The 14,292-nt window shown below is 30.5% G+C and overlaps 3 protein-coding genes across 4 annotated transcripts in view; 2 read left to right on the top strand and 1 right to left on the bottom strand.

Moving 5' to 3' along the window:
* Positions 1-4,572, top strand: part of LOC130891409 (uncharacterized) — a 41,266-nt gene extending 36,694 nt beyond the window's left edge. Inside the window, exon 19 of the mRNA XM_057796141.1 lies at positions 1,583-4,572. Within this exon, the coding sequence (XP_057652124.1) occupies positions 1,583-1,631 (49 nt within the window). The 3' untranslated portion in view covers positions 1,632-4,572. The remainder of the gene's footprint in view (positions 1-1,582) is intronic.
* Positions 4,573-8,865: 4,293 nt separating this feature from the next.
* LOC130891805 (uncharacterized) lies at positions 8,866-11,176 on the bottom strand. The gene is made up of 3 exons (XM_057796781.1): positions 11,001-11,176; positions 10,632-10,868; positions 8,866-9,250 (listed from the first exon to the last, which is right to left on the bottom strand). Exons 1-3 carry the CDS (start codon positions 11,038-11,040, stop codon positions 8,979-8,981), a joined length of 549 nt encoding a protein of 182 aa, XP_057652764.1. The 5' UTR covers positions 11,041-11,176; the 3' UTR covers positions 8,866-8,978.
* Positions 11,177-12,325: 1,149 nt separating this feature from the next.
* Positions 12,326-14,292, top strand: part of LOC130891804 (RNA polymerase II-associated protein 1) — a 28,792-nt gene continuing 26,825 nt past the window's right edge. Inside the window, exons 1-4 of one of the 2 annotated variants that reach the window (XM_057796779.1) lie at positions 12,326-12,516; positions 13,095-13,285; positions 13,518-13,769; positions 13,905-14,209. In XM_057796779.1, the coding sequence (XP_057652762.1) occupies positions 12,390-12,516; positions 13,095-13,285; positions 13,518-13,769; positions 13,905-14,209 (875 nt within the window). In that variant the 5' untranslated portion in view covers positions 12,326-12,389. Of the gene's footprint in view, positions 12,517-12,899; positions 13,000-13,094; positions 13,286-13,517; positions 13,770-13,904; positions 14,210-14,292 lie in introns of those variants that run through there. The other variant, XM_057796780.1, reaches the window with a different exon arrangement.

Genomic DNA, 14,292 nt, shown 5'->3' with positions numbered 1-14,292 from the left:
GGAATTGTTCGGTGAAAGATATGTTACAAATTCAACACGTTCTGGAGCGGACGCCATGTTTCCCATGTTTCGGAGCGGTATTAATTTGTGTTAGATAGCGGTAGCGGAAGAGAAATTTATTAAGTACATAAATAATTCCCTATAATTTGTGTTGAAATATAAAGACAGTTTTTATATGCATATAAAAATTGGATATGTGATGAATACACCTCGTAATTCTTTGAAAAGTAACTAGACAAAGTACCTCTACATTTAACACTTGTCAAGTTCAATGAAAGCAACCAAAATAGCGTAGGTTTTGAAAATATATCTGTCGTAAACAAACACGACAAAGAAAATAAAAAAGTGTTGACAGCGAACGCTCAACAACGCATCAACCGGCAGGTAGCACTACGCTACGTCCGCTGAATTCAACTATTCAATTCGCATTCATCGGACTTAGCGCTACTGCTACCTACCGGAAGGGGTAGTGATCGGGAACGTGTTGAACTTTCGCTGACTAGCCATTTTTGACTTATGTAAATTGTTAATTTTAGATATGTTTTTTATATTTTTGTTTAGTGTATTCAAACGAAATTATTTTTATTAAACTTAACGAGTGTTCATTATTTGGTGGTGCTTTGTCTATTTTGTTTTTAAGAATTACGATGTGTATCCAGCATTTACTAACTTTTATATGTATATAAAAACGGATATTATAATTCAAAACTAAATTATACGATTAAATATGCAATTAAATCATCTCATTCTCTTGACCGAATTTAATAATTTTTCTTCTAAGAACTTAACGTTTGATCACTGTTTTGTCTCAGTTTTTGTTCACTTTTTTCACATTTCAGCTCCGCTACCGTTACCTAGAACAAATTAAAAGCGCTTCGAAACATGGTGTCCGATCTAGAACGTATTGAGATGGTAGCGTATGTGTCTCAGAACTAGTCTGCTAGGGTTGTACAACAGTTGCATTGTTATTACATTGTTGGTATTCAATTGAATCCTCCTAATATAATAGGTAGAACGAATATGACAGAAACTGTTTTTAGAACTTTTTATTTTGAGCTACTGTATGTAACTTTTATACTTTTTCTCTCACGCTTATATTAAAATTATAAAAAATAATTAGGGAAATCTTCAGCACAAATAACTTACATAATCATTTTTTTTTTCAAACGAAATACCTGTCAATTTCTCAAAATTTTAAACATTGAATGTATGTCTACTTTAGTTGTAATAAATATTATTTAAGAATATATTTTCTTATTTAAAAAATGTCGGAACTACGTGAAAATGTCAAGTTTTGAAAATTACTATTGAATGTCTTTAATAGATATTGCTTGGGATTTCCTCATCCTACTACAATGCCGTTAGCAGTTTTCCAAAATTTTATAAAATATTTTACTTCCATTAACATACGAGTTTGTGTATTCCAATGAAACAATATTATTTCAATAAATAAATCTATAAAATATATTCTTGAATAATGAAACACAAAATATTTCAATTAAATGCAATTTATGGGTACTGAACACACAGTTTATTACCACTATGTCGACACTCACAATTATACTTTCTAATCCTTCCATAGGTTGTTGGTTCATATCCAACTCGAAGGACTGGACAGTGTTATTGTGTAATTTTGAGTGTTCTTATAAGGGTAATATGAATATCACTAACTGTTTCAAAAATAACAAGTAAGCATTTCATGGACTTTATACTTAACAATATTTTCGGTACAGTATTGATTTAGTACTAACAGAAACATATCAACTAAATTTATATCCCAAATTAAACAATTTGTATAAGTAACCTTGACTATTAAGTCATTACTGACTCAATCGCACATAACTAAAATTTATACATAAACGAAGATAATACATTTGGGATATACATTTATGATGATATTTACTCCAAATTTAAAGTTACTTGTGTTCAATCATATCCGAAAATAATTTAAAATTGAATACTTTATATAAATATGTAAAATGTTTCTAAAATAACTTTTCATCTAGACAATTTTGCAAATAACTTATGATGGATATTTTGAGAAACACGATAGCCCTTACTATAAACTAAATATTCCTTCTAGATAAATTGTTAAGGTAAGTGGTTGATCAAACAAATAACTTGTAATGCGCATGAGCTCATCCACATATACAAGAGATCATGCACTCTCCGCATAACGAAACATATGCGCACAAATATAAATGTAGTACTCTCAACATGAATATTTGTTGCTTTGTAGTATGTAGTGTTTAGAAATATTTACATTTCGTTAGTTAGATATGAGTTTTTGACAATTAAGTGTTTAAAAACAAAGTTTAAGTATCAATAACATTAGAGTGTTTTGTAGACTCGTTTTGGCTTTACAGCCACTCTGCACCTATACCTTAAAGATATTTTATAAAAGACTCTCAATCTTATTATTCTGCTTCCAAAACACGTAGACTCCTCCCAAAGGTTTTTGTTCCACTTCCCAAGATATTAGTACTACTCCTTCGAGGTACTTAAGCCTTTTATCGAAATGGACAGAATATTCGCAGAGTAGATCCTCCACTGTTTCCATGGCTTGCTCGCAGAATCTGCAGTTGTCGTCCTCTGCCTTGACTATCGTCTTAAAGTTGTATTTGACGGGGTAGTAACCTGTCAAAAGACCGACCACCAGTTTCATGTCGTTTCTGGTCACCACGAGAAATTCTCCAGACTTCTTAGCTGATATGCTTATTTTGGATTGTCTCAGACCTAGATTTTTTCTCCGGTAAGATTCCATCTGTTTTTTATCTATCCAATCTGTCCGTTATTGATTTGGCATCTCATACAAGAGCGGATCCAGCTTTGGCGCCAGAAGGGGGTCACATAGTCGTGGTCAAGTCAAGAACTTATAAATTAATTTTGATAATAATAGATACAAGTAAAAAGTAGATATTTTATCAATGTACGTAAGTACTGTACTTAAAAATATTTATTCTTTATTGTACACTTGAAAAACTTAACACACAATAACTTGTACATACACACGTACATATTGCCGTCTTTTCTTGAAGATATCCAGAGGAGCCCTACCACGCACGGAATGAGGCAGCCTATTTATATTCCATAACCGTGGTGAATGATTTGCCGTAACAGCTAGAGGTATGTTGAGGGGTATGACGCAAAACTCCGCAAAAGTTTAGAGGTAAAAACAGACAAAATACATGGGTACGTTTTTATAAACGTGCCAGTTCGGTTAGGCGATCTTCAACCATTGAAGATCTTAGCCACGAATAAATTCTGCGCAACGTAGAGATGCTGCTTCCTGGTATCACCTGGTGGCCATATTAAGGTTACTTTTTTGTTAGCTAATGCTTTTAGAGTTTGATTACACTCCCACACTAGATTGGACGTGCATTCAATAGCTTTTATAACCTTTAAGATCGCTTGGCTATCTGAGAGAATGTGAATGTGCTTTTTAAAGAGGTTTCTATTCAAACACTCCTTAGCACATTTGTTCATTCCTAGCAACTCTACCTGAAAAACTGGTGAGTGATATTCCTAGTGTCATTATTGGCAATCGTTAATTACCACTTCTAATGGGATATTTTTGTCCAACATGCTATTCATTTGTCTCATTGGTTTGTCCCTGCCTTCTATCTTTATCAGAATTCTTAAGCGACCTGTCAGATTTTCTGGCTTCAGTTTTACTGAACGCCTCTTTCTTCACTTTAAGTTGAAGAGGTGGCAGGTTCAGTAACGCCTCTAAGGCTGTGATGGAGCAGATCGAAATTGCTCCTATGAGAACTAGACAGATTAGCCTTAGTGATCTTGTTCAGTTTTTTTCTGAGCTATTGTTTGTTCGGTTAACAAGCACTGCGTATGTAATCATGGATTTGTTGACTGGTATATTCAGTATACCATCTTGTCTTGTCTTGCCAACAAGCTTGCAACAAGTCCATACAGCAGAAGTGGATTTTGAAATTACCTTGTCTAAGTGATTTTTTCAAGTAAGTATTTTATCCAGGATGATATTAACATTAAGTATGAAACTCCTAAAAAAATTTGAACGTCTTATATATTTATTTCTATATTTCGCTCTAGAATTTTCTGGTTCTCATCTCAACTCCTTGTCTCAAACATACTGATCTCCAAACCAAAGCTGTAATCAATTCATTTTCAGTAACTGTTGCTCCATAAATATGTATTTTCTTGAACTCAATCAACTGTTGCTGGTTAGTAAGGTCATCATATACAAGTTTTCCGCGCAGCAAATCAAAACTGTCTGTATTACTGAAGTAATACCACCAGGATGATGGTGCACGAAATATATTATAAATTATTTTCGGATGATGTACAAACACTCTTAATATTGAATAATTCATGCGAGTATAATTCCAAATTTTAGCACTGAGTTAGGTTTAAATGTGTGATGTTTTTTAGCTATATTTATCAAATCTTTTTAATAGAATTAAAGAGGTTTATTTTGGTGAACATTTTATGTTTCATATTAAGTTTGTACCTGCTGTATTGTTATTTAAATTAAGTACTATACACAAATTGGATAGTTGTATTTTTAAAAATAAAAATTATATACTCAAAGTATAAGTGTTAAAACTCTTAGATATATCACTGACAAGATTCTCTACGTTTCATTATCATTAAGCAAAAATATTTTTGAAAGGAATATTGTCGATACTACCTAATAGGTAGGAGAAAATGTATCTTCTTGTTAACAAGAGTCTGACGGAATACAACTTGAATATCAAGATGTGGATAAGATACTTTTTTAAAACGCCCCCACACACAGTGGGGCGAAATCTCAAAAAGCTGACCAAAACTAGAAAAAAGTTTTCTTTTATTATCTGTTATAAATTGGTAAGTGATTTCTAGTGAGATTGAATCAGACGATAATAGGATCCCAACTGGAGAGTACCAATGTGAAAGGATGATCTTCCGAGGAAAGAAATGACTGATTGTTTCGAGGAGAGAAACGGTCCCTCGTTTTCAAAAACGCACAAAAGTTTTTAATTAAACAAAATAGAAACATCATCTAAAAGGTTAGTAGAATATTATAAAGTTAATTTAGTTACTATTTTAATCAAACATTCATTTTAGATAATCTTACATAATTAGTTTTTGAGTTCAAAAAATTTCTGTTACAATGTAAGTATCTAAAATGTTCCGCAATGAAACGATGGTTGGTGACAAATTGAAGTGTAAGAAATTAACAAATAATTCGATCCTAATATGATAAAAATGGTTAATTATACTCTTGCTCAAATTTTTTGTGAATTTTGATAAATTTGACATTTATTTCGTAATCGGAAACCTTTAAACTTCATAGTATAATGAAGTATAGGCTTAAATGCAAGGAAATGATTATTAGGAGTCAAATAGGGTAAGTAACTGTAACTCAAATTGTACCGGGTGTCCCAAAAAAATTTATAACAAAAATGACCTCGAGAAAAACTTGGAAATTATTTACAGAGTTGTAGGTCCACCGCTAGAGGGCGTAATTAAATACCAAAAATTATAAAATGAATAATTTACAAATTTTGTCTAATTAAGATGCATTTAAACTATGATTATCGTATTCTTCAAGAAATTCAGCGTATATTTGATTTTACAAGTTTTAGTCTATCTCTTCAAATAAGAGGTGGGGGGAAGCAGGAACTTATGAAAAAACGCCTGTAAGTCCAGTTCTACTTAACCTATCTATGCAAACTTAGTCTTTTTGAAGAGAGCTCCTTTCTACCAACGTAAGAGTTGTAATTTCGAAACAACCTAATGAGTAATGTATACGCTAGAGGGCGCTATTTTTTTAAAATCTTGTTATCCTCGAAAAATGTTGATTGGAAACATGCAATTTTAATTAAGGAATATAAAAGTAGACCATATTAGCAACAGAATAGCGAAAACCGCATATCGATATCTTTTTCGTATTACGAGATATCTTAAGAAATATGTAAATGTTAAGCATTTTCCTTTAAACATAAATTACTCCGGATTGAATCAACGGATTTTAACTTTTTTGACTCCTCAAAATTGTCTTTCCTTGTTCTATTAATAATAGTTCCAATTATTATGTCAATATCACTTATGCTGTCACCGGGAAATTGCTTTATGGAAGTTGAAATGGAAATATAAAAAAACAAGTAGTGGGCCATGAAAAAAACAAAACAAAAAGATATGTCTTGTGTCAAATTAATAAACCTAATAATTTGTTCATTTACCTGTCATTGCGATTTGTGTGCATTAAATTCGATATAAAATTTACTTAAAAGTTATATCTAAGATGATACTTACAAACGAATAAGCATTTGATATGATAGGCATTTACTTTGAATGAAAGTTAAAATCGAAATATAACTTAAGGTACCTCGCTAGTGACGACCTAAATGTTTTAATTGTCGCCCATTATTTTCGATATAAGCTTTTATTCTTTGAAGTGTAGATTGAACAGCAATCTCAATATCTGCTCTCGAAATACTATGAATGGCGTTTCGTATTCTCTCGATCATGTTATCTCTAATAGTGGGTGTAATTGCACAAACAAGGACTTTAATCCGGCCCCAGAAATAGAAATCTAAGACGGTTAAGTCTGGTGACCTGGCTGGCCAAAAAAATAGGCCTCCACGTCCTATCCACCTATCACGGTAAGCATTATCCAAAAATTCTCTAACTTGTCTGTAGAAATGCGCCGGACACCCATCGTGCTCAAACAACATAGACCTACGATTTGTTAGTGATATATCTTCTAGAAGAAGTGGTAATTAATCCCTTATAAAATTTAGGTAGCGTTCCCTGTTAATTGCGTTGTCAAAAATAAAAGGTCCAATTATCTGACCATCTACAATACCACACCATACATTCACCGACCATCGCCCCTGAACTGAACTTCTTCCATCCAGCGTGGATTATTCTGTGACCAATAGTGCTTATTATGACGGTTAACCGTACCATCACTATTAAATGTAGCTTCGTCTGACCACAAAATACGTGACAGTAATTGAGGGTTGTCATATACCAAATGTAGTAACCAGTTGCAATAATCCAACCTTCTGTCGTAATCACTATCAACCAATTGTTTATGCAGTACTATATAATATGGATGAAATCTAAAAGAAATATAATGTCCTATTAAATATCTCTTCGGAATAATAAATAAATTATTATGTTAACATATAACCATGCCCACAAATGATATTATGCGGGTATATTTTGTTTAAGAAACATATAATTTACCTGTGTCCTGTCAAAATAAGTTGTGATATTGTATGGCATATATCCTAGCCACAACAGTTGCATTTCTCATACGTTCAAAATAAATGCCTATCATATCAAATGCTTATTCGTTTGTAAGAATCATCTTAGATATAACTTTTAAGTAAATTCTATATCGAATTTAATGCACACAAATCGCAATGACAGGTAAATGAACAAATTACTAGGTTTATTAATTTGACACAAGACGTATCTACTTGTTTTTATATATTTCCATTTTAACTTTCATAACGCAGTTTCCCGGTGACAGCATAAGTAATACTGACATAATAACTGGAACTATTATTAATAGAACAAGGAAAGACAATTTTGAGGAGTCAAAAAATGTTAAAATCCGTTCAGTCAACGCGGAGTAATTTATGTTTAAACGAAAATGCTTAAAATTTACACATTTCTTAGGATATCTCGTAATACGAAAAAGATATCGACATGCGGTCTTCGCAATTTTGTTGCTAATTTGGTCTACTTTTATATTCCTCAATTAAAACTGCATGTTTCCATTCAACATTTTCAAGGATAACTAGATTTAAAAAAATAAAAAAATAGCGCCCTCTAGCGTATAAGTTACTCATTAGGTTGTTTTGAAATTATAAATATTATATTGGTAGAAAGGAGCTCTCTCCAAAAAGACTAAGAACTGGACTTACATGCGTTTAATATCTTGAAGAATATGATAATCATAGATTAAATGCATCTTAATTAGGCAAAATTTGTAAATTAATCATTTTATAATTTTTGGTATTTAATTACGCCCTCTAGCGGTGGACCTACAACTCTATAAATAATTTCCAGGTTTTTCTCGAGGTGAATTTTGTTATAAATTTTTTTTCCGGAGCTGTACTATAAACGGTTCCCGAGATATGGCAAAGAGCCATTCTTATTGGGACATCCGGTACAATTGGAAAGAAACTATTATAGTAGTTTAATAAACCAAGAAAAAATTATGTTTTTGAATTTTCTTATTGACAATAGCTTAATGCCTTATATATTAAATTCGTCATTTTGGTGAAATATAGCTACTATACTAATTAAATATAAATCACTTTTCATAAGACTTAACAAATATTTGCTATAACCATCAAATAAAAATGACATTATGTTAACTGGAAAATCTGGTATAACACTGCTAACTCAAACCAGAAGTAAATCTATAAGTAAGTCTTTTCAAAAATTTTATTTTGAATTATAAATTCCCAAAACTCCATCTGTACTGTTTTTAGGAAATAAATCTCGAATTGTAGTACTTTAAATAATGATAATCATTGTTTCATCTTTTGTGTACATTTTTTTTAGAATTACAATCAAAAACAAAAAAAAAAGAAATCTTTAGACACATATTTCTCAATAATCTGGTACAAGAGTGGGTATCCAATGGAAGAGTTAAATATATTGCGAAGCTTTATTGAAATTTACACTGGTACACAGTAATTGATATTTTATCACTTTTCCTACGTTCCTCATTGTTTTTTTCTAATACTGTATATGTACTATCTGTAGCTTACTAAGCCGTTTTTATCAAGTTTTAATAAAACACTATAAAACAGGTAGGAACAATTTTTTTCTAAGTATAGGATTATTCTGATTAAAATAGGTAATCGGAAAATTTTTAAAATGTGAACTCTACAAAAAGATATATTACAAAACCAACAAATTTTTATGTCCCATAGAAAATTAAAACTCGAAACAGTTTTTCAGTCACAAAGCAAAACTAACATTTCTGAAACTATTCAATAAGATGTATCAAAGTCCTCAAAACTCTGCATTTGAGGCAATTCCACTTCAAAACTCTCATCCAACAACATTGGCATATCTATAGTAAACATATTATTTGGTACCAATTCAAGAAAATCAGAATCTATGACTGGTTCCATTTCTAAATAATCAAAATCAGAATTGACAGAGGGAGGAGGTGAGTTTTTTGAAAATGAATAATCTCGCAAAATCTTTATGATTCCTTCTTTTCCAAGATGTAATGGTGGCCATACATCATCATACAAATCTGAAAAAAGGAAAACTTTCAGTCTAGACGAATAATTAATTTTTAGTGTATATAATCAAAAATAATAATTGAATCTTCATTACTTGTTATCAAACCAGTTTATGAAACATATTGATACCGCACTCAAATTCATTTTTAGTCCTCTTTCAAAATGGGTAGAGCTTAATTTTTGTGAGATTGTTTATGTAAAACAACAAAATATATACTTACAAAAAATCTAGAAAACTAAGCTAAAATTAAATTAAAGTGAACAGAACAATGTAGATCATATATCAAAAGCATATAAATATGAAAAAAAATAAGCATAAGAGTTTAAGGTTTTTACAATTAAGTAAAACTATTGATATGGTACAAGCATAAGATTATCAATGTAAAATCACTGGATAGTGTAATCTTTCAAAAAGAACATATTAGACGGATATAGTTTAGAGATTTGGTACTAGATCTCGCTAAGGAGTGAGTAAAGGTGTAGGGGTTTCATACCATACCAGATGGTCGCTGCCTTTCACCCTAAGCAGATTTTCTTGTATTCAACTGATAGTATTTGCTCATGTTACCTCTTCATTTTAATTACTTCTTTATCATATTTAGCTTTATTTTACTTATTTCATTATATTTGGAAGATAGTAATTACCTATGTTAAATATTTGTTTTAACATGTCCTTTTATTAGTTACTTCTTTGTGATATTTAGCAGAGGCGTCTCTACTTATGGTGCAGGGGGTGTACTGCGATCTCAGAGGCGCCCCGCGCCCAGTGGCCCGGAAATTTTATAGTGAGTAATAGTGAGTATCCTATCGCTATCGAAAGGTGCTTACTGGCATTGGTTTTGATTTTTTTGCAAACACGCCTATTCTAGTTGAGAACTCGACTTTTCAGGAGTAATAAATAGAGTTGACATTGCCTTATTCAAACGTCGTGCGTACGGCATTTCTAAAAGGACTGTAATTTTGCGAAGGAAGCCTTAACGCAATAGAATAAGAAACAGTTTCTGGTAACTTGAAGTGCTAGTTGTATATATTCCATTTCAACAGTGCTCAACACGCTTAGGTACTATAGGGCGCTAGGGTGATTATTGCACCTGGCCGCTATGTGAGCTAGAGACGCTTCTGATATTTATCATTTTTTTGTTATACTCTGTGTACTATACTACATACTACTCTATACTACATATACTCTCTTATGTTTTACTGATAAAAATCATATTTTGTCTGAAGGGTTAAGTCCAAGTAACTGGTTACCATATAAATAAAAACTATTACAAGGTGATAACTCTTTCTGTAGGAAATAGTACAACATCACTATTTCTAATAAATTTCTGATGATCTGTGTATACTTCCAAATAGTTTTTTAATTACCTATAATATTTCAATACTACTCACCATCCACATCTTTACCAGAAAACATAAAGTCTTCTCCATTCAAATCTTCTTTTGGAGAAACTTGAGACAGGGAAGCTTTAGGTGATACTTTCTGTTTAAATACATGATCTTTATTCGTGGTATTTTTTGATTTCATTATTTTGTCTGCTGGAGATTTTCCATTCACGGACCGGTCAATAAAAGGTTTTCTAGTTAGTTGATGGGGGACGGGCTTCCTCTGAATGTTATTTTCTGCATCTGCAGTATTCACATTTATATGATATTATAAAATATAGAAAAGTTAATATAATCGTAATGCACATTTATACAGTAAACTTTTAATACAACATACCAAAAAATTATATAAAATGTTCAAAAATTACTACTTACTTTCTGATAAATATATTTGTACAGCAGGTGAAGAAAACATTTTGATATGTCGTCGTATTTCGTGTGTTTTCAGCAAAAACCTATTTTCTTGTAATTCTATTTTTTGCAATCAATTCAAAATGGTTTCAACGGTCACAGATTCAATTCAATTTTTTATTTACTTGACAAATAATTTGTTTTTCAATATATTGCCTCGACTATTTAGTCTTCATCCACAATTTATTTTTTGTCACAAATATATTTACATTTACTGCTCATGTATTAAGAAAAATACATTCTAAGAAATGCACTTTATGTATCTAAATTAAAAAATAAGATAGTAATAGTCATTAATAAGTTCCGTATATTTCACATTTGTATAGTAACTTTATAAGAAGAAGAAGACTTTAACATATGTCAAAAATATCAATTATTTTAAATTACAATACATTAATTACTTTTATAATAACAGCAATTAGACATATCTACTTTTTCTCCTAATATAGTTGAAAATTCATTTTGTAAGAGTTCATGTAGAGTTTTCATATCATGTTTATATAACCAATATTTTCCTTCAGGTACAAAATCATATCGTTTAGGGCCAGATTTTGGTGAACTCAACCAGATTTGTTTGTTTGGTGACTGTCTGTTTATTACATAAGTACCATATTGTCCTAAATTTATTGTCAGTATCCCACTGCTAAAAGATACATCAGCTGATTGAAATTTTTCATTTGATTCTATCAATTCTTCAAAAAAATCTGTTAGATCTTCTAATGTTTCCTCACACACCTTTTCAAATGTAATATCATCTATTTGTTTAAAGGTGAATGTACTATAATGTGAATAAGCTGTGTTTTTACTTGGCAAATAATGTTCTCTTGTAATATTTAATTTTGTACAATTTGGAAAGTACAGTCTTCTTTGATAGTTACACTTTAATCTTCTTGGTCTAATTAATTTAAATAATCTTAACATTGCAGATATTTTCGTCAATAAATAACCACTTTTCTTCTTCCAATAGTCCACTACAACTTCCTTTCATCATTCAGTTCTCATTGCTACTGGCATTGTCTTATAAGATGCCATTGTGTTGATTGATTTTTCATGTTGAAAAAAGAAGATTAATATTTCCCCTCCTTTTATATATTTCTGTAAATATACAAATTGTTATATTATTCAAATTTACGGCGCTTTAACAATATATTATTTTAATTTTCACCTTAGTTTAACAGTAGCACTTGTCTATTCAAATTATATTAACTATTTACAAGGAAATCGCTTTCCAGTGTGTGATATATATCATAGATTGAATCTTTTTTGCATGTATAGATCTATGGTTATATGTAAAGTAAATAAACTTCAAACATAACCTAAGATTTCAAATTTATATTTTTCCTACGCTTTAAAATGTATTCCAGACCTAAACCAGGAGAAACCGAGGAGGATTTGTTAAGATTACAAAAAGAATTTGAAAAGAATAAGGCTCAAAATAAAATTATACCAGCAGCGACCGTTGTTAGCGACAAAACTAAAGGTATACCTCGATAATTACCAAATTCATTATATGTGAAGCTTGGTTTATGTATCCAAAATTTGAACTAAATTAAAATTAACATTGAAGTAAACTTTCTTGTTAATTTTTTGGTTTATGCAGTAAATTAAGGATTATTATAGATTAAGATTAACCAATAGAATTTCCCCCTATGAGTCCTATTTTATACAATTGTCTATCAGTGTTCCATCGTCTATATGACATTGCTAACTTTCACATATTCCCTTTTCCTATTTTTTAATATCAGTTTTAAAAATAAAATACCACGGCGGAAAGTGGCCCAATAACGTGAATAATATGTCCATAACCATAGAACAAGGATGTTATAAACAAAACAATACTACCACTGCAGGCTGATCTAATGTATTTTGTGCTCATAACCTCACAAAATTAAGGAATTAAACTTGGAAGTTAAAAGTTGATGAACTCTTAGTTTGACTTTTAATCTAATTTGTTAGTTTAATGGTAATTTTTAATTTTGGCTGCATAAACATATCTCGTTTAGTGTAGTACTTGCTTAAGGTTAATCTAAATACATATTATTTGATGCGTTTTTTCAGAAAATATACAACATGAAAAAGAATCTGAATCTACTGAAGTCATTGACATCCAAGAACAGCTTGCAAATACATTTGAAGCAATTCCAAGTAACATTAAGTTAAAAGGTATAGTGGAAAATAAACCTGAAAATATACAATGTGTTTTCAAATTTAACAAAACAAGTGGATTTCCAAAAGCGAAAAGACGCAATGTAAGATATTTTTTGTTATTTATTTATTGGATCTAAAGATTAAAATACTGAACATATACTATAAACTTGTGGATAATCGTATCAAAAGCACTAATAATAATAGTAAACTGAAAACCTGATTGGCTTGTTGACAAACTTTATAAAATTAATATGTATATGTATCTTTATTTTCCAACCCTACTTTGGTTATTTCTCAGATTATTTCAGAATAAGATTATTGTGTTTGAATTAGGTAACAACTGATACTGGTAAAGGGAGTCTCTTTTCCCAACAAATGAAAAAGACAAAAAAAGAGGAAGTTTCAATGGAAATGGATAGTATTCCAATTATTGAAAGTAATATTACCATTAAAGAACATTGTGAACCTTCTTCTAGTGGTATTAGCACCAGTAATCATAAACCCGAAAGTTTACCAAATCAGAGTTATATTCTAACAGGAGATGATAGTCAACAAATCCATCAAGAAAATGTACATCGCTTGAAGGTATTCATGCATGTTTTACATTTCAATTTGATAAAAAATATTTCACAAATTAATTTTAATTCATCACCTGAAAAATAGTTATAAGCTGAAATATACATTATTATGTATATTTAGTTTTTATATTCAAATTTGTAGAATATGACTGAAGAAGAAATAATAGAAGAAAGAGAAAAATTATTATCAATGATGGATCCAGCAATTATACAATTTCTAAAGTCAAGGAGAAAAAAGGAACATATAGCAACTAGAAATCCTCCAATTAGTGAACAAAACAAAGCAGCAGAAAAGGTTAAAATTGAGGAAATTGATACTACATTTGAAATTTTAACTCAGCCAAAAGCTGATAAATGGTTAAATTTTGATATTGTTGAAACAAATAAATTAGCTTGGATGAAAAATATTGATATACCAAAAATAAAAAGTGAGAAATTTGAGGCAAGGTAAGTTATCTATCATTTTTGTATACTTTTACATTTTAAAACTTGGAGACTAATTTTTCTTTTCATATATATCAAAACTGGGC

The sequence above is a fragment of the Diorhabda carinulata genome, chromosome 3 (assembly GCF_026250575.1).
Source record: "Diorhabda carinulata isolate Delta chromosome 3, icDioCari1.1, whole genome shotgun sequence".
Taxonomy (NCBI): domain Eukaryota; kingdom Metazoa; phylum Arthropoda; class Insecta; order Coleoptera; family Chrysomelidae; genus Diorhabda; species Diorhabda carinulata.
This window is presented reverse-complemented; position numbering and strand designations above follow the sequence as displayed.